The sequence below is a fragment of the Lycium ferocissimum genome, chromosome 2, assembly GCF_029784015.1.
Source record: "Lycium ferocissimum isolate CSIRO_LF1 chromosome 2, AGI_CSIRO_Lferr_CH_V1, whole genome shotgun sequence".
NCBI lineage: Eukaryota > Viridiplantae > Streptophyta > Magnoliopsida > Solanales > Solanaceae > Lycium > Lycium ferocissimum.
In genome coordinates, this window is record NC_081343.1 from 37,113,803 (window position 1) to 37,132,948 (window position 19,146).

The 19,146-nt window shown below is 33.4% G+C and overlaps 2 protein-coding genes across 2 annotated transcripts; one reads left to right on the forward strand and one right to left on the reverse strand.

Annotated features, from left to right (window-relative positions):
- Nucleotides 1-787: 787 nt before the first annotated feature.
- LOC132048012 (mitogen-activated protein kinase kinase kinase 20-like) lies at nt 788-2,352 on the forward strand. The gene is made up of 2 exons (XM_059438960.1): nt 788-2,219; nt 2,260-2,352. Exon 1 carries the CDS (start codon nt 995-997, stop codon nt 2,054-2,056), a length of 1,062 nt encoding a protein of 353 aa, XP_059294943.1. The 5' UTR covers nt 788-994; the 3' UTR covers nt 2,057-2,219; nt 2,260-2,352.
- A 6,588-nt stretch (nt 2,353-8,940) lies between these two features.
- LOC132036103 (peroxidase 25) lies at nt 8,941-11,950 on the reverse strand. The gene is made up of 4 exons (XM_059426340.1): nt 11,586-11,950; nt 10,743-10,922; nt 10,100-10,262; nt 8,941-9,804 (listed from the first exon to the last, which is right to left on the reverse strand). The coding sequence occupies exons 1-4, from the start codon at nt 11,787-11,789 to the stop codon at nt 9,383-9,385; spliced, it is 969 nt and encodes a 322-aa protein (XP_059282323.1). The 5' UTR covers nt 11,790-11,950; the 3' UTR covers nt 8,941-9,382.
- Between the last annotated feature and the right edge of the window lie 7,196 nt (nt 11,951-19,146).

Genomic DNA, 19,146 nt, shown 5'->3' on the forward strand with positions numbered 1-19,146 from the left:
GCGACATTTGGACTAATTAACCTTGCCACATGAAACTCATACCAGTTTAATTTTTTATATAAAGAAATTTAAAATAACTTTTTACGTATCGGATTATATAGAAAGACTAATACAAGTAACTTCTCTTATTAATAAGTAGAACTAATTACCTAAAAAAATTTGGGATAAAACCTGCTAGCTAGTAGCTATAATATGCTAATTTTTTATACAAATTCATATTATCGCGTATATCTAAGCTAAAACTGTATTTAAAGTACAAATTATTCTTCAAACTTTACTTTTGAAAGGTACATCGAAGATATGCTACCAAAGAAGAACGAACACACTTCAATTTATGGGAATTTAATACCTTTTCCTCCAAGGAAAAGATAAGCCAAATATTAGATATTTATAGTTTTCTACAAGAAAAAGGAAATATCAAATATGATAAGTGCATTGCCCTTTCTTGAAGAAAAAGTAAAAAAATTCAAATATGGTAAAAAAGAAATAGAGTAAACAAATGGTGACACTACTATAGTAGCGTCATTTAAGAAGTTCTCCGTGTGGTCCTCCAAGTTAGTAAAAAGATCTTTCTTATTTCACGTTTTTTGTTTTATTTAATGTTTTCCAACCTTAACAACCACGTTTCTATAAACTTAGGTACACTCTTTCTGTTACACTGTTTCTGTCTCAGCAAAAACACGTGCTCCTTTTTTTAATCATATTTTATTTCTTCCATATTACTACTCCTAACTAAAACTCGTATAACCCACTCCCACACTCAACAGCCACATATTCCTCACGACTCATGTGAACATTAATTTGCCTAAAATAAAAACCAAAAACCAAACAAAAACAGGAAAACTATCCCAAAAACCCCTATATAGATAGCGTGTATTAAACTGAGTTCGTTGTAAAATTGTGACTTGCTGTCTACTCCTCTGTTCTCTCTCTCTTTACTAAAAAGAAAAAAATCCCTAAGAATTGCTACTACGAAATTTCTTAGAGATTCTCCATGGATTGGGTTCGTGGTGAAGTTGTTGGTCATGGAAGTTTTGGAAAAGTCAATCTTGCAATACCCATAAAACAGAATACTCAATTTCTTCCATCCATGGTAGTAAAATCATGTGGTGTTTCTCACTCTGCTACTCTCATTGACGAGAAGAAAATCTTGGATGAACTCAATGGTTGTCCAGAAATTGTACAATGCTATGGTGACAGCTATTCATTCGAAAACGGCGAAAAATTGTACAATGTGTTACTAGAATATGCTTCTGGAGGTTCCTTAGCGGAAAAAATCAAGAATTCAAAAAATCATAAGTTGTTGGAATTTGAAGTTAGTGGATACACAAAGGGTATACTCAAAGGTCTACAATATGTACATGAAATTGGGTACGTTCATTGTGATATTAAGCTTCAAAATATTCTTTTAAGTGAAGATGGTAAAGTGAAAATTGCTGATTTTGGCTTGGCAAAGAGAGTTGGAACCAAGAAAGACGATAATTTGCGATGTGAATTGAGGGGTACACCATTGTACATGTCACCGGAGATGGTCACACGTGGCGATCAGGGTACTCTGGCAGATATATGGGCACTTGGATGTGTTGTGGCTGAGATGGTTACTGGAGTTCCAGTGTACAAATTCTCGGATGTTACTGAACTGTTAATGGCAATTGGTGTTAAAAATCAGTTGCCTGAAATACCTGAGACATTATCAGAAGAGGGAAAAGATTTTTTAAGGAAGTGTTTTGTGAAAGATCCAAGAAATAGATGGACGGCTGAGATGCTTTTAAAACATCCCTTTGTGGCTGATCATGATGACACTGTTACATTCACTGAAATTCCATCAACATCTCCTAAATGCCCATTTGATTTCCCAGATTGGGTATCCGATGAATGTGGTCAATTATCAGTAACATGTTCAATTACTTGTTTACCCTTGCCGGAAAATCAAGAAAAGCTGAATTGGAGCAGTGGGTCAGGGGGCAATTTGCCGACGGATAGGCTACGGGAGCTAGTGAGTGAATTTAGACCTGAATTTGAATGGTCTTGTGATGGCTGGGTTACTGTTAGGTGATTTTAAGTTGATGCCAAATTAATTACAATAGGTGGAACAGAGAAAAGCCAGAGCCAGAAGCAGATTTTCCAGATTTTTGACGGTGTCTTTTAGGGGTCTGGTTTCTTATTTTTATTGTTTACCCTTCAGTGATTAGATTAGTCTAGTCCAATTCTTTTTATTTGTATTGTACATAACATTGGTTTCCACATACAATACAATAGGTTCTGAATTTTTATCAAGACTACTGATTTGCATTCAACAAAGTGTACAGTGTCCGATTATAGTCGAATTTAATAGTGATTGTTTTCGTGGAATGGGAATTGCAGAATGACAGTGGTGCACTTGTGCTTTAAATTGCGATTCGATTTCAACATTTGAAAACTCGACTTAATTATTTTTTATTTATTTTATTTGATTCGATTTTTTGTGAACACCCTATGGGCAATCATAAACTATGGCACCCCCAATCATTCGAGTCTTTTTTGAGTTCGAAAGATGATTTATATACATAAACATAACAAAATAAAGCAGTTAGGCAATTGCATGCTATGGGGCCTCTTGGGCTTCCAGTAGTCCTAGATTACTGTTACAGAGCATAACAGCAGTGCCGGCTTTAGGGTGAGGCTCATAGAGCAAAGATCTTATTTTGGGGCCCTATTTTTTACTACTATAGGTTAAGGGTGTCAACCGGTTCCAACCGGAACCGGTTATGGAACGATTAAGGAACGGCCAGGTTAGGTTAAAAAACCGGAACAAACCAGTTCCGGTTCTTCAACGTTCGGTTTACCGATTTTTTAAACTCCAAACCGGGGCGGTCCGGTTGGAGTGTTTAAAATATGTTTTTTTTTTGTTTTTTGTATTATATATATATATTATAGTATTTATTTGTATATTGTAGGTATATTTACATATGTTATACAACTTTATAATTAAAGTTTAAATATTTCTTGACTAACTGACCTAACGACAAAGTCAATACAAAATAGTGTTTTTCGTATACATATATATGTATAACTTACATATACTTATATATATGTATAACTTAATATATATAGTATATATACTTATATATACATATACTTATATATATGTATAACTTAATATATATACTATATATATGTATAACTTAATATATATACTAAATATATGTATAACTTAATATATATACATATATACTATATATATAATATATATACTAAATATGTGGATAACTTAATATATATACTATATATATGTACTATATACTATATATACTTATATATAGGTATAACTTAATATATATATATATATACATATATATATATATACTATATATACTTAATATATATACTAAATATATGTATAACTTAATATATATATAGTATATATATTAAGTTATACATATATATATATAACTTACATATACTTATATATATATATAACTTAATATATATATACTTATATACTATATATATATATATATATGTATAACTTAATATATATACTATATATATGTATAACTTAATATATATACTAAATATATGTATAACTTAATATATATACATATATACTATATATACTATATATACTATATATACTTAATATATATACTAAATATGTATATAACTATATATATTAATATATATACTAAATATATATATAACTTAATATATATACTAAATATGTATATAACAATATATATATATATATATACATATATATATATATATATATAACTTAATATATATACTATATATACATATATACTATATATACTATATATACTTAATATATATACTAAATATATGTATAACTTAATATATATACTATATATATATTAAGTTATATATATATATATATAACTTACATATACTATATATATATGTATAACTTAATATATATATATATATATATATATATATATATATATGTATAACTTAATATATATACTATATATATATATAACTTAATATATATATAAATATATATATAACTTAATATATATACATATATACTATATATACTATATATACTATATATACTTAATATATATACTAAATATGTGTATAACTATATATACTTAATATATATACTAAATATATGTATAACTTAATATATATATATATATATATATATATACATATATATATATATATATATACTTATATATATATATAATATATATACTATATATATATATACTATATATACTTAATATATATATAAATATATATAACTTAATATATATACTATATATACTTACTTATATATATATATACTTATATATAGTATATACTATATATACTTATATATGTTTAAGTATACTATATAACTTAATATACTTATAAGTATATTCTTAGTATATTTTAGGTATATTCCTAACTTAATAAAAGTAAAAATATGAACACAAGATGGTTGAGTTCCCGCTTCAATTTCTAAAAATGTATAAATTTGACTAACCAAATTTTTAGTATAAGACAGTTTTAAACAAGGATTTAAAAGGGAACCCAATATAAATAAAGTTGGGATGGGAAAAAAATACTTCTTAAATTTGATTATCATTTCAAAAATAGCCACTTGATAATCGGGTTTATGTTTATACTCTTGTAAAACTCTAGCTATTTCCGCTAAGTAGGCTAAAATTCCGGTTACCGTGGGATAAAATTGTCTAGAAAAAGCAAGAGTTGCATTATTAAAATTTTCTAAGAGTTCAATACATTCTTTAACATCTTTGATGCATAAAATTTAACCAATCCGACTATCGGTATTATATTTGTTGTGAACTTGTTGTATGGGAATCCTATACTCATATGCTTGTTGTAGCATAATGTAAGTGTAGTTCCACCTAGTCTCAATTTCTATTTGAATTTTCCTAGGTCTAAGGTTATTTTCCACACAAGCATTCTTAAAATCTCTAATTCTTCCCCTATTAGCATTACAAAAAAGAAACGCAACAGCATTTCTAACTTTTTGAACAGAATCATCAAAATGCTCAAGACCATCTTTAACAATTAAATTTAAAATGTGACAACTACATCTTACATGAAAAATATTTTTTAGAGGAGGGTTTATTTCTTTTTAAAGACCAACTGCCTTTGTATTATTAGAAGCATTATCTAAAGCAATACAAAGTGTTTTTCTATAAATGTTAAAAAATCTCATAATAGTAGACATTGAATCGGCTAAAAATTTTCCATCGTGACGACCTTTTCCTTCGTCATATAAAAAAGCTATAATTCTTTTTTGCATAACCCGGTTGTCATCAACCCAATGACATGTAATAGCAAAAAAATCTAAATGGTTAATACTAAGACCCAAATCGGCGGTAAGACAAACATTACAATTTAAAGAATTAAATACGTGGCGCAAATAAAATCTATATTTTTAAACAAATCTATAACATCGGCTCTACAAGTACTTCTAGGAATACCCTCAAATAACGGATTATAACAACGTTGAATGTAAGTAACAAACCCCAAACCCGAGGGAAAGGAAAATGGTAAACAATCATAAGCTACCATTTTAGCTATTTCTACGCGTTCTTTTTTCTTGTCATACTTAAAATTTCTACCGGTTCGTGGGTCTATCGTCATTTGAATCCCCCCCACATTTGAACCCGTTTGCTCTCCCCAAGCATCCATATGTTTGGTTCTCATATGAGAATTTAGTGTACCCGTTCCACCATCCTTACCAGTTCCTTGCTTAAAACTAAATACTTGTCCACATATGTTACATGTAGCCGATTGGCTTTCCTATTCTTAGTCATAAATTTCCAAATTTTTAGGCGGTGGCTTACGAGTTCTAGGCGGTTTGTCTTGTGTATGTGATTGTGCGGGACATGTATCTCCTATATATGGGATTTTCGGGGGTTGTGTTTCATCATCATCATTTAAGTCTTCATTAAAAGTGTCGGTAAAATGTTGTTGCATTGCCTCATGACCTAAAAGTGGATTATTTCCACCAACATCAATACCTACATTAGGTGTTTCTTCCACAAATGTTTCCTCATTAAGCGCACCTCTAACAATACGACTACTACTACCGGCACCACGTCTTAATCTCTTTGACATTATTAAATAGAATTAATTTAAATCACAATCAAATAAATCACAAGAAAATAAATTACAACAAATTAAATTGCGTAAATTAAATTGCGAAAAATAAAGATAGAGTTGGACAGAAGGTACCAAATTGCCGGATTAATTTCCAACAAAGTCAAGGCGGCTAATTGCAAATCCACCAAAGCTACTTCGGATTGTTGCAAAATCACCAACTCCACCAACAATATTATAATTGCAAAATTAATAATTGAAAGTTGAAACTATAATAAGACTTTGTGGCTAGTTATTGCAAAATAATTATAATTGAGAGATTGAGATTTGAGAGAAAGATGAAGAAGAGTGAATTGGTGTGAATTAAAATGAAAATGAAGAAGGGTTTATATAGGGGTGGGGGATGGGTTAAAGTGTTAAAAAAAAAAAAATTTGGGGGCAAAAATTAACAAAATGGCCGTTTGGCAACGGCCATTTTTGCAAATGGACCGTTGCCAACGGTCCATTAGCAGGCTTGACAACGACTCTTTTTTTTTTTTTTTTTTTTAATTTTCACCGGTTAAACCCGGTTTAACCCGGTTTTTTCCGGTTCCTAAAATATTAGGCCGGACCGGTATACAATTAACGGTTAACGGAACCGGTTAACCCGATTCGATTCCGGTTCGGATTAGGTTTAACGATCCGATTTCGGTTCGCCGGTTGCCGAACCGGTTGACACCCTTACTATAGGTTTACAGATGGGTCACTCGCACGAATGCCTCTGTCTTGGGGTAGTCTTTAATTTTTGTCCCTTAAATAGCTGGTCTTTAATTTTTGCCCTTTGACACTTTAAGTAACAAAAAGTGAGTGAAAGTACCCTTGACATCGAAAAACAAAAAAAATAAATTCGGCCTACCCACCTAATTTCACAAGGCATAAGTTTATAGAAACTTTGCCTTTAACCGGCATAATTTCTGTAGGAATTAAATTTTCCGGCATAAGTTGTGTAGTAACTAATTCCCTCGGCAGTTCACAACTTATGCCGAAAAATTTAATTACTACAGAATTTATGCCAGACAAGGCAAAATTTCTATAAACTTATGCCTTGCGAATTAGTTGCTACACAATTTATGCCGGATAATTTAATTCCTACAGAACTTATGTCAGACAAGGCAAAGGTTCTCTAAACTTATGCCTTGCAAAATTTTATTTTTGGTAAGAAACCAGCGAATTCATCGCCTCTGCTGGGGATAGAACCCAGAATATCTGATTTCATAGATCAGCGAATAAGGGTACTTTGACCCACAATTTTTCATTAAATGAGAAGCAGGGGCAAATATTAAGGACCAGTGATTTGAGGGGCAAAATTAAAAACCAGTCTGTATGAAAGGCAATCCGCACAACAAAAAAAAAGTTTATAAATTAGTTTTTGGAAAAAATGAGTATTTTAAAGTAAAAAGTATAATTTTGCATTCAAAAATAAAAGAAAACTTTAAAATAGATTTAAACAATTTGAAGCATATGAAAAATTATAACTATTGCTATTCACAAATTGGTTGGTAGAAACAACGATGTACATTTCATGCACGAGAAATCATACCGCCCATATTCCAACTAAGTTTATTTCATAAGATCCATGTGCGGCGCATGAGATGCACGTGCTACACACGAGATGCACGCGCTGCGCACGAAATCGACGTGCGTGAGCTAGTTTTATTGAATATACTTGAGACCTATCGTTAAGATTTGGCTTTAGGCCACCAATTTTATTAAGCCGCCTCTGCATAACATTCCGTTCAAATGTAGTTTCTAAGATGTTTGTCCAAACCATTTCGTTGGCAAATATATGAGGAACTACCAAGATCCTAATTTTATCAACAAGTGTTAGTGATTCAGTTTATCTATTGTAAGTTGCAACTTTTCCATTAAATCATGGCTCAAAAATCAGAAATGAAGAGAAAGTGCTTCATTCAACAAAAATAATAATAATAAAGGAATAAAATCCTTTCGGCAGAAGGTGCAGATCACGAGATCACCCTATGGCTACAAATTCGGTTAAGTAAATCCATGCATCGAAACTTCACTTTCTTCTTTTCTTTCCACAAGCGGATTCACATTTATGGTCACACAACTTATCCTAATATCCGTCGAGAAAGGAGAAAGTTTTTCAACTTGCTATCTAACTACGATTGGCAACTAAATTCAATTTTTGAGACCCCATAACATAAGAAAGCCGTGGAGTGCATAAGCTCTTTTAGAATAGCGCGTCTTTCTTGTGATAGTAATTGTGCGCTTTTATACAATTATTCACATAACATAAAAACCTTTCGGCAGAAGGTACAGATCACGTTATGATTACAAATTCGGTTAAGTACATCTATGCATCCAAACTTTACTTTCTCCTTTACTTTTCACAAGCGGATTCAAATTTATGGTCACACAACTCATCCTAATATCCGTCGAGAAAGGAGAAAGTTTTTCAGCTTGATAACTACGACTGGCAGCTAATTTTAGTTTTCGAGACCCCATAACATAAGAAAGTCGTGGAGTGCATAAACCCTTTTATAGATAGGGCCGTCTTTCTTGTGATAGTAATTGCGAGCTTTTATACAATTATTCACATAACATGAAAATCTTTCGGCATAAGGTGCAGATCACGCTATGGCTACAAATTATTCGGTTAAGTACATCCATGCATCCAAAATTTACTTTCTTCTTTTCTTTCAACAATCGGATTCACATTTATGGTCACATAGCTCATCCTAATATCCGTCAAGAAAGAAGAAAGTTTTTTAGCTTGCTAACTACGATTGACAGCTAAATTCAGTTTTCGAGACTCCATAACACAAGAAAGTCGTGGAGTGCATAATCCCTTTTAAAGATAGGGGGGTCTTTCTTGTGATAGAAATTGCGAGCTTTTATAAAATTATTCACATAACACACAAACCTTTCACCAAAAGAAGCATATCACATTATGGCTACAAATTCGGTAAAGTACATCCATGCATCCAAACTTTACTTTCCACAAGCGGATTCACATTTATGGTCACACAGCTCATCCTAATATATATCGAGAAAGGAGAAAGTTTTTCAGCTTGCCAACTACGATTGGCGGCTAAATTCAGTTTTTGAGACCCCATACTATAAGAAAGTCGTGGAGTGAATAAGCCTTTTAGGAGATAGGGACGTGTTTCTTGTGATAGTAATTGCGAGCTTTTATATAATTATTCACGTGACTAATCTCCATCATACCATAAAATATATAAACACAGGTAGGCAAGGATCTAGCTACTTGAGACATATGTTGAGCAGAGACTACATATATAGTAGCTTCTTAGTTGAACTTGGAACATACTCTTCTAATCTCCCCTTGATTGCCACTCTTAATCTCGATGCTACTCATTTTGATCATAGATTTTTGGAAGTTAAAATTGAATCTTAAACCCAACAATCCCCGTAAAGTCCCTGCATACTTCTCCAGTATATCTTTTGTGGAAGGGTCACCCAACAGTCTCTGATCTGACTCAAGAATCCCATTTCCATTCCTTACATTCTTGAAGAAACTAACATCAAACTTCAACTGGCTGTCCTTGTCTAAAGCTACCTTCTTCAATCCATCACCGCCTTTGGGGCATACAGTCTGTAGTTGTCCCAAGAATGCTTGGTCTATACTTGGATCTGCATTTCCAGTTCTTGTGAAGTTGTATAGTCTATAACTAAAGAATCTGCAATCTGCCTGGCCAATTGTATGTGCCCCTACATGCAGTGGCGGTAGCCACATAGAGTGAAGGATGGTCAGTTGAACATCTTTCAACGGAAAATTATGTTGAGCATATAGAAAAATATACTTATTATACTAGGTATATAGGTTTGAAAATTACTCTTTTATACATATATGTTAAACCTTAAACCCCCTTAGCGAAATTTCTGACTAATGTCACTGCCTACATACATCTCAAGAAACTTTTATATACTGATTTTGTAAATTCTTTTGCATTATTCCATCACTTGAAGGGTAATTAAAATGTATCTATATAGTTTAAGAATTTACCAACAAGGGTGACAAGATCATGATCATCTAGGCCTTTAGCTGCAAACTTGTTCCTCTGGAGGTCAATTGTATCCAATGGTGAAGGTAAGTTCAAGGCTTCTGACGATGAAGAGATCCTACCATCTCTTCTTCCAGTGGGTACTCCCCAGCTTGGACCTCCACTCTATCATGCAACAACATCAAATATTAATATATAATCTCCTTATTTACTAAACAATTGTCACAATTACTATATTCCATTACTAAGAAAAAGTTAATTTTCCCTTTTGATGATAAACGCGAAGAATTAAGGAAGAGACCCGAATGGTGTTGCCTGGAGTTACTCAAGATTTTATGCAAGCAGTATCAATAAGTAAAGAAGTAAAGAAATAAATAAATGACCGTAAAGGCATAATATTTTAGAAAAGCACAATTCAAGTGCACTATTATAACTCTGGCCGACGAGCACTCTCATTTTTTGAAATGTACCCATAATAGACTCATTAGAAATAATGAGTCATCCGTAATTGTTTTTAGCAGACAATAAAAAGGAAAAAATGCTACTCTATATATAAGATGTAACAGCAGAGAGTAGTTGTAATTAATCTATAACGATATTAGTATATTGGATTATAACTTGTGAAAGCAAACTTGAAGTAGTTACCAAATCTACTGCATCACGAGCTGCTAACGCTAGAATGTCAGCACATGAGACAACACCAGGGCATGAAGTTTCAAGCTGTGTTTTTGCATTATCAATCACCTCAAATCCTCTGAGTCCCGTATTAGTCACTGCATTTCTCTCTGCCGAAGTTCCGGAGATCAAAACAGAACCATCACAACCCTGAAAACACAAATTATGTTGTCATGAAAGCATATTAAGTAGAAAGATAAAAGCAGCTAGTGTTATATATAGGCGGAGTTAGAGGTGGAGCTAGAATTTCGAGTTTATGCGTCTAGATTCTGAAAGAAAGAAAGTTATTGAGTTCTTGATAAATTATTTGTACATATTAAGTGAAATTTTTAACACAAATACAAGATCTGCGCTAAAGTTACTAGGCTCTTCCGAACCCGTAATCGACATCCTTGTTGCTTGTTGGTTCTGTAGAAACTAGTAATTTTAGCTCAGATCCTGTATTTGTATTAAAAGTTCCACTTAACATGTATAAATAATTTATAAAAAACCTAGTAAACTGTACTTCCTCCGTTTAATTTATGTGAACCATTTCGGAGGACGAGGGTCAAACTTTATAATTTTGACTGTAAATTTTGATATAGATTTTTCAAGTTTGTAAAAATAAAATTTATGTGTTTAGAAACTACATAAAAAGTGTTATAAGTCATGATAAATTATAATTTAGAAAAAATGTAAGGATAACGTGGTTAAAGAATCACCTCGTAAACTCCCCAAATAATAATATGTTCACATAAATTGAAATAGAGGGAGTAATTTTTTGAGAACTCATAAACTAAAAATCCTAATTTTGCTTTTGGAAACCAGAGTTACCTGAACAAAGCAATCATGGAAATGAAGCCTAAGTAAAGCAGCAGCAATTGTAGGATCTTTATTAAACTCTGCTTGAACGGTTGACTTTACTATGGACTCGGCATTTGGGCATGAAGATGAATAAAACCCTGTTTTTAGTCCTCCCTGGCCAAGCACAGGGAAAACCATGCATATCAAAAGATAAAACAAACACAAATTTCCCATCTTGCTCAGTGAGTTGAACACAAGTGCCTGACTTACAAAGTTGATGACTCACTATCCTATTAATTGTATACAAAAGCATGCATAATTTTCAAGTCTAGAATGGTATTTATATCCTAATTATCTGGTTAATTTCATTGATTTGAGTGCCTCCCCATTGCTTTTGTTCAGTGGAAGTAAGCGTGTGGGACAATGTGGTATTTCATTTTTAGATTAGTGGAGTACGTAGGAGCCAACTGCTATGAATTTCAACTTCACTTTTTGCATAGGATCGATCATGTTTAGTGGAGTCTCAATCTGCTTTATAACTTTATTCCTCCTTCACGCGTTGGACAAGAGACATATTGCAAGATTTTAAGAAGATGGGTATACTACGAAGAAAGTGAATTCAAGATTTATACTTGACGGGTTCAATCATTAAGTTCTTAGCATGAATTCATTACACGAAATTATAAGTTCAAAATTAACTTCTTTTTTTTTTTGCAATTTTAGTAATTTTTCACATATGTATCTATACTATATGTAGTGAAAATATTGGGATCACTTGAACCTATTGATTATTTATTACTCCCTTTGTTTCAATTTTAGTGTCTTACTTTTCTTATTGGTCTGTCCCAAAAAGAGTATAGCGTTCTATATTTAGTAAGTTTTCAAATACCAACATTCTAAATTGCAAATTTAAGACCACAAGATTTAAAAGACTATACACATTTTTAACTTAAGACCACAAGATTGTTCTTCCTTTATTTGTTAAACTTACGTGGGGCCCAGTCAAACTAAGATACTTAAACTGGTGCGGAAGGAGTATATCCTCCACTGCTACTAATTTTAGTATAGACATGCATTTAGACAACTATGACAGAAGGAGAATAGAAATTTGTTCTTGTGCTGTGCTCTGTGCACCTGAACTTTAGCCTCCATTTTTCATCTCGTTCACATTACTTTTCTTAATTTTATCTTGAGAACAAAAGCTGTCCCATCATTGAATGTGGAACAAATCATATGTAATGCCATTATTTGAGAAAGAGCAATCAGCAACTAATGTGAACAGTCAATTATGATGCTCCGAAATTATTTTAAACAAAATTATCGACTTATAGTATAGTATTAATAGAGCCAGTTCATTTTGGAGCACGAAATGGTGGCTAGATTAGGTAAAAGTTTTTTTTTTTTTTCGAATACAATAGATGCTTAAGTGCTGAGCTAGCTAAGCTCTGCACTACAACTTTTAAGGCTCGTGAAATTATCAGAAAGCATGGAGAGAATTTTAACGAAGTTTTAATATTTGATTGCAGAAAGAATATGGAATCTGACTGTACGAACACTTCAAGTGTTGTGAAGGTATTAATTAACAGAGTTTTGAGATAAATGTGTTGTAACTGTATTAGCATGATCTCCTCTTTATATAAATGATTGTGAATTGAATCCCAGATTTACGGGTAAGGTAAAGGAAAGTTACTGATAAATGATAAGTTGGAATTTTAATCGATAGGGACTCATGACTTTCGTGATCCTGTCTCTTTTTTCCAATGTGAAGATCCACAAAACGGGAAATTTTTAAAAATATACAGCCCAACAGAAAATACTACGCTACGTAGCCATATTTTCAGTTTATACGATATTATACAGCATTATACCTGGGGAAGTATTATAGATAATGTATCAACCGTGTATAATAGTATATAAAAGGTGCTTATATACAAATATGGGCTAAAACCGGGTAGAAATCTCAAAATGAGTCACATGGAGTAAATTTTCTCTTCCAATAGACATAGAGCGTAATTTTCCCATAACACATGACATAATGGATTTAATTCATACATACTAACCGTATAAATAAATCTTACGATATTAACATACTTTGACTTGTTATAACAAATTATTTCGTCAATTTTCTATATTACCAAATAAAGATTGCTATAGACTTTTTTTTCCTGCGAATTAATAAAGAATGCTATAGACAGTTATATGTAATTGTAAAGTCCCCTTAATCAGATGGTGTAAAAAATTAGACGCCGTCAGTACCAAAAAAGTTAAAGACACTAAAATAATATACTGTCTTAGAATATCCAAATCTTACAAATTTAGAGCATACACAAAATATTCCACGAGTACAATTCTTGTATATCAGGTATTTAGGATAGAGATGGACCTAAACTCAAACAAGCACGATGTGGTGTATAATGGGCCATTGCTTCCTTTCCACTCCTATGTTGCTTTGAATGGGTCGCTTATTCCTCTACATCAACTGAGAGAAATTATTTACGTCACATAGTTTATATTTTGAGTTTGTTATCCGATTTAGCCTATATTTATGTATAAACACCGTTTATACACTATTATGCATTTTTATACAAGATTGATATATATATATAATGTTATCTCCCAGATATAATGTTATATAATATTGTATATTGGGTTATGTGGTGTAAAATTTTATGTTGGGCTGTATATTCTTGATTTCCCTTGTTCATAACGGAGGATGGTCAGCCCAAACCCAATGGCACAGTGATACACATCTGACTCCTGATTACTGATTAGGAATGGACTGTACCTAGAGCTGGGCTTTGGCAATTCTTTGTAGGGAAAATGACCTAATAATACTACTTAAAACTATAAATTACAAAACATAAGGATACTTTTCTTTATTTACAAAATATAACAATTTAATTACTAAACATACCAGATTTGGGATTAATGTGTTTTTCCATGATTTTGGGCCCTTTTTAGGAACATAATCTGGATTTGAATTTTTGGCTTAGCATAGCACGGTTTTTTTTTTTTTTTTTTTTTTAAAGATTAGTACAGTACGATTCAATTTCACTTTTAAAGTCTTTTTCAAAGAAGATTTTTCTCTCTCCTGTACTCTTTCTCTCTCTTCCCATCATCAGCATCAAAAAGATTTTTTCTCTCTAAGCCTCTCTTCTTTCAATCTCTCTAACTTCTCCTCGTAGAGATAATCGTACTCAAACCCAAACTTTATATTTTTTCCTAATAACAAGCATTTTCATATTCATGACAAACAATTATTTTTTGATGTTTCTTGCTACTAGAAAATCCTCCCAATCTCGTTTTTTTCTTATTCATCTTTTTTGTTGAAGCAATGAGTAAAAAAAACTTCAATGAGTCTCTACCTTTAAAAAAAGCAACGGGCTATTTGACTCTTTAGCCAAAAAATATATGATTGACTTTAATTTGCATGCATACACTAAACCTTTTAGGAAGGTGGAAAATCACCTATTGTTACAGTAGTTCATCAAAAAATGTGTGAGGACCCCTGGTGGGCCCTGTTACATGCATGCATGTCACATACTTAGGTATTGTACGTGTGTGTATAATGCCCGGTTCGCACGGGGGACTAGCCCCATTTAATCCTTCTTCTTTGTAAATAAGGCTACGGGAGTATCGAAATAACCTCTTTCACCTACATTCCCAGGGAATCGTTTTCCAGATTGAGCTCGCGCCCGTCAACCATGGCACAGGCGAAACACGGCACTCGGTGCCATCTTTGCATGTGACCGAGCGAACCACATGGCTTTTGAATCATCATGAGGCATACATGAGCGGAAATATAGCATGAACGTGATGAGCTTTTATAAAACATGAGATGTCATAATAATTTAATGAAACACTTGTTTAAATCATAAATGCGGAAATAACATGAGTTGAGCCAAAGATGGCTAAACACCTTGCATGTCTAACATAACTAAACCGACTAGTCTATGAAACCTCTAATCATGAATCTTGGTACCGGAAAACGTACTTGCTTTGGGACAAAGGCTCTCCGATACCTTTAAATGCATGACTAGTAAAATAAAGATAGTTGATAAACCCGAACAAGATGGGGCTCACCAATGAGTCGATACGAGCAAATCTCTTTCGTAGCGGATGCGGCGTCCTGTAAATACGTACTCGCATCGTGAAAACGAGGCCCGGCAATAAAGGGGACGTCGGCACGTTGAATGTCTTGGTATGTAAAGCAGGCGAATGAAATAACATGGGACATAAAGTAATAAAGATAAGAAGCGAACGTGAAGCGAAACCTGGTTATGAGCATGAACATGAATACATATATAATATAAAGCATGAGTAAAAATATCATAAGTAGGGAGAGCAATAACTTATAACCGATATAATGATCAGTGCTTGCGTCCCGCATGACGGGAACACTCGATCCTTGCCGGGGAACATGAGATTTAATAAAATATGAAAGGATCCAGTCATTATGAGATATCGTCGGGACATGGGTGGAACGATCCTCATCCCTACCGGTGGCTACGTAGTTTCGGGCTATACGAAGCCTTCCTCGGTAATTAAAACAACTCCCAAAAACTTGAACATGTAAAATAAGTGGCACTTCTTTGTGATTGTCACGGTTTTCATGAAAATAACTTGCTTGTATATGGATATCATGAATCATAGCTTACTTGCATGAACTTGTAAAACATGTATAGTATTTTCTTGAAAATAGCATAATATATCATAAACTAGCATGCATGAACCCATGGAATGAGATATATGGGTTTTCATGGATTACGGACGGATTCTCAATAATCATAAAGAAATATTAAGAACTCAATGGTGGAATTATAACAATTCATACATAGTATAATCATGGACTTGGACTAGGGTTATCATGAGCATGGTATAGAAACCCTAGTTTTAGTAGAGAATCATAATTTATGGATTATGAGGCGTGGGAAGAAACAATGATGTTCCCACACGTAGATAGTACCTCTACATACCTGGTAATGCTCCAAACTTGAATTGAATACTTTAACTTTGAAGAAGATTTCCAAAATCTTGAATTCTTGAACCTTGAGATGGATTTTCTTGAAAACCCTAGGTTAGGGATGATGATTTCTTGTTTAGATTACAAGGATATATATTAGAATTGACTTGGAATGATTAGAGTAGGCTTACCTTGGTGTTCTTGATGATGGGAGAGAATATAAGGTCGTTCTAGGGCTTGGGGGTGTGAAGAATGAAGTGAAAAAAGCCTTAAAACGAAGTTTTATAATTCTTTGTCGGACCCATTTTACGCCCTATTTTACGTCCCATAAAGGTTTTACGGACCGTATGTCTTACCGTACATTCGTTCCAGTGAATTGGGCTTTTTGGGCCAATTTTACAGTCTGAATATACGGCCCGTATAATTTTACGGCCCCGTATGTTCCACCGTATATCTGCGTAACACTATTTTAGTAAAACGGGCATAACTTTTTGTACAGATGTCCGTTTGACCTCCATAATATACCGTTGGAAAGGTATTTCAAAGATCTACAACTTTCAAGAAGGATATTTTCCCAAATTCCTTACAGATTTTTTCGTAATTCGACTGGAAGGCAGACGTATCAAAACTTAGCCGATTCTATAGACTTTTAAACGCCTTACTATTAGCCAGATTGAGATGATCATATCTCCTTGCTCTGATCTCTGATTGGCCTGGTCCTTATATCGTTAGAAAGCTATTTTTACGTACTACAACTTTCATTGAGGGTACTTTCCCAAATTCCCAACTAATCAAAGAGTTATCCTTTGGTAGGCACATCAACCATTTTCGCAAAACGTTCAAACCTTCAATTTTTCCAGCTAAAACTCTAACGTTACGAGTCTAACATGAGTTCTAAGATACGAGGTGTTACAATATCTCCCCCTTGGGATCATTCGTCCTCGAATGATGGGTCTTGGTTAGGTATGGGGTGGTCATGGCATGAATACATAAACGTGATGAAAATGACATGAAACATAAGAAAGCTTGACATGATTACATGAAAACATGGTCATGGATCATGAAGCCCGAATACGTGATTACATATAAACATGTACATGGGAACATGAAACTGATTAGCACCTACACGAACTAGAATCATGAAACCATTGTCCTCGATTCATAATAATGATTAAGAGTTACTACTAACTCTAGAATTTACGAAAATTATGGTAGGACTCCTTCGTAATTCGGACTCTCATGACCTTTCTCAAACACACATCGACCAACTAAAGTATCAACATAAACCTCATAGGGTATCTTAATACATATGATACGGGATAATCTTAATTTTTGAATCTTGAATGTGGCTAACATGAATATTGAGCTGGCCTGAACACATGATTATTGGCTGAATGATTACATGATTACTATACATGGGGTTTGGAAGAGAATTTGTAGGCATGAATGACATGAGTACTGGAAAATAGGCGCGAACATGACATGATTACCCGGACGTGAGGAGCATGACGTGGGACATAAATACATGAAGAGGTAGATGACATGAAAACATGCGTGCTAAACTTTTATAAGATACAAACACGTGTAAACATGGACATCAACATGAGATGCGAATGTCGAAAACATGATTGTTACAACATGAGGGTTGAATGCGAGCGGGTAGATGCGAACACTTAGAGACTTGATCATAGATGTTCATGTGTTACCACGATAGACATACGAGATAAGAGTACAACTTAGGCTCTGAATGTAAGTGCAACTCCGTGCGAATGAGATAGAGTTAAGTCATATACTAGAAATATGATTCTAACATAGGTATTCATAAAGCTCTAGCGTAGGCATGACATGATACATCAAATCTGAGTAGAATATTTTTTTGAGATAATTAGTACCATAGAATACCTGAAGGGATCTGTCACGACCCAAATTATGGATCATGCGGGCACCCACACTAACCTGCTGGTGGGCGAACCCTGAGATAACTACCTTAATTTGATACAACATGCGGAATAAATACGTTATTATAAGAAATTCCCAAAATCTGGTCTAGACTCCTTACAGAGCTTCTAAGAAGTTTACAATTTGAATAGATAACGAGACTCGAAGCGGATACGACATGTTGAAGGATAGAGAACAACGAAGTCTAAGGAGAGACTGCGGGGTTGCAATATCTCAAATAGCTCACCCAAACGCCTTTGACGAATGCCTCGAAACGGTCGTGAGACTCGAACATCGCACGAAAATAACTCTACACTCAGGAAAGGTGTAGCAATAGTAGGATGAGCACAACACTAGGCTCGTAGGTATCATAGGCCGACAAAGACTAGATAACGTATATAAAGACAACAAGCAAGAAAAACATATAAACCAACAAGTACAAGTCAATATGAATCCATATCCACGGAAACAAGTCATCTTTTATGTTATAGCATCAAACCCAATTGTGCCAAGTCTTAGTATAATCAATCCGAATCGGTACATCACGGTAGTATCACAACAATCAAGAAAAGAACCAAGATATAATGCAATGCAATAATGTATGTGGGGATGAATGCGGTAAATATGCAGTTTGTACAACGTAATACGGACGGAGCTTAACTCCCACGTCTCGGCGATCATGACCCATGG

Bases quoted from the DNA above. Each gene is read 5' to 3' on its own strand.
- LOC132036103 (XM_059426340.1), bottom strand. From the start codon at position 11,789: ATGGGAAATTTGTGTTTGTTTTATCTTTTGATATGCATGGTTTTCCCT. The intron at 10,263-10,742 runs GTAACTACTTCA...GTTGCATGATAG, and splicing joins CTCGTGATGCAGTAGATTTG to AGTGGAGGTCCAAGCTGGGG. The intron at 9,805-10,099 runs GTAAATTCTTAA...CACTGCATGTAG, and splicing joins TGATCTTGTCACCCTTGTTG to GGGCACATACAATTGGCCAG.
- LOC132048012 (XM_059438960.1), top strand. From the start codon at position 995: ATGGATTGGGTTCGTGGTGAAGTTGTTGGTCATGGAAGTTTTGGAAAA.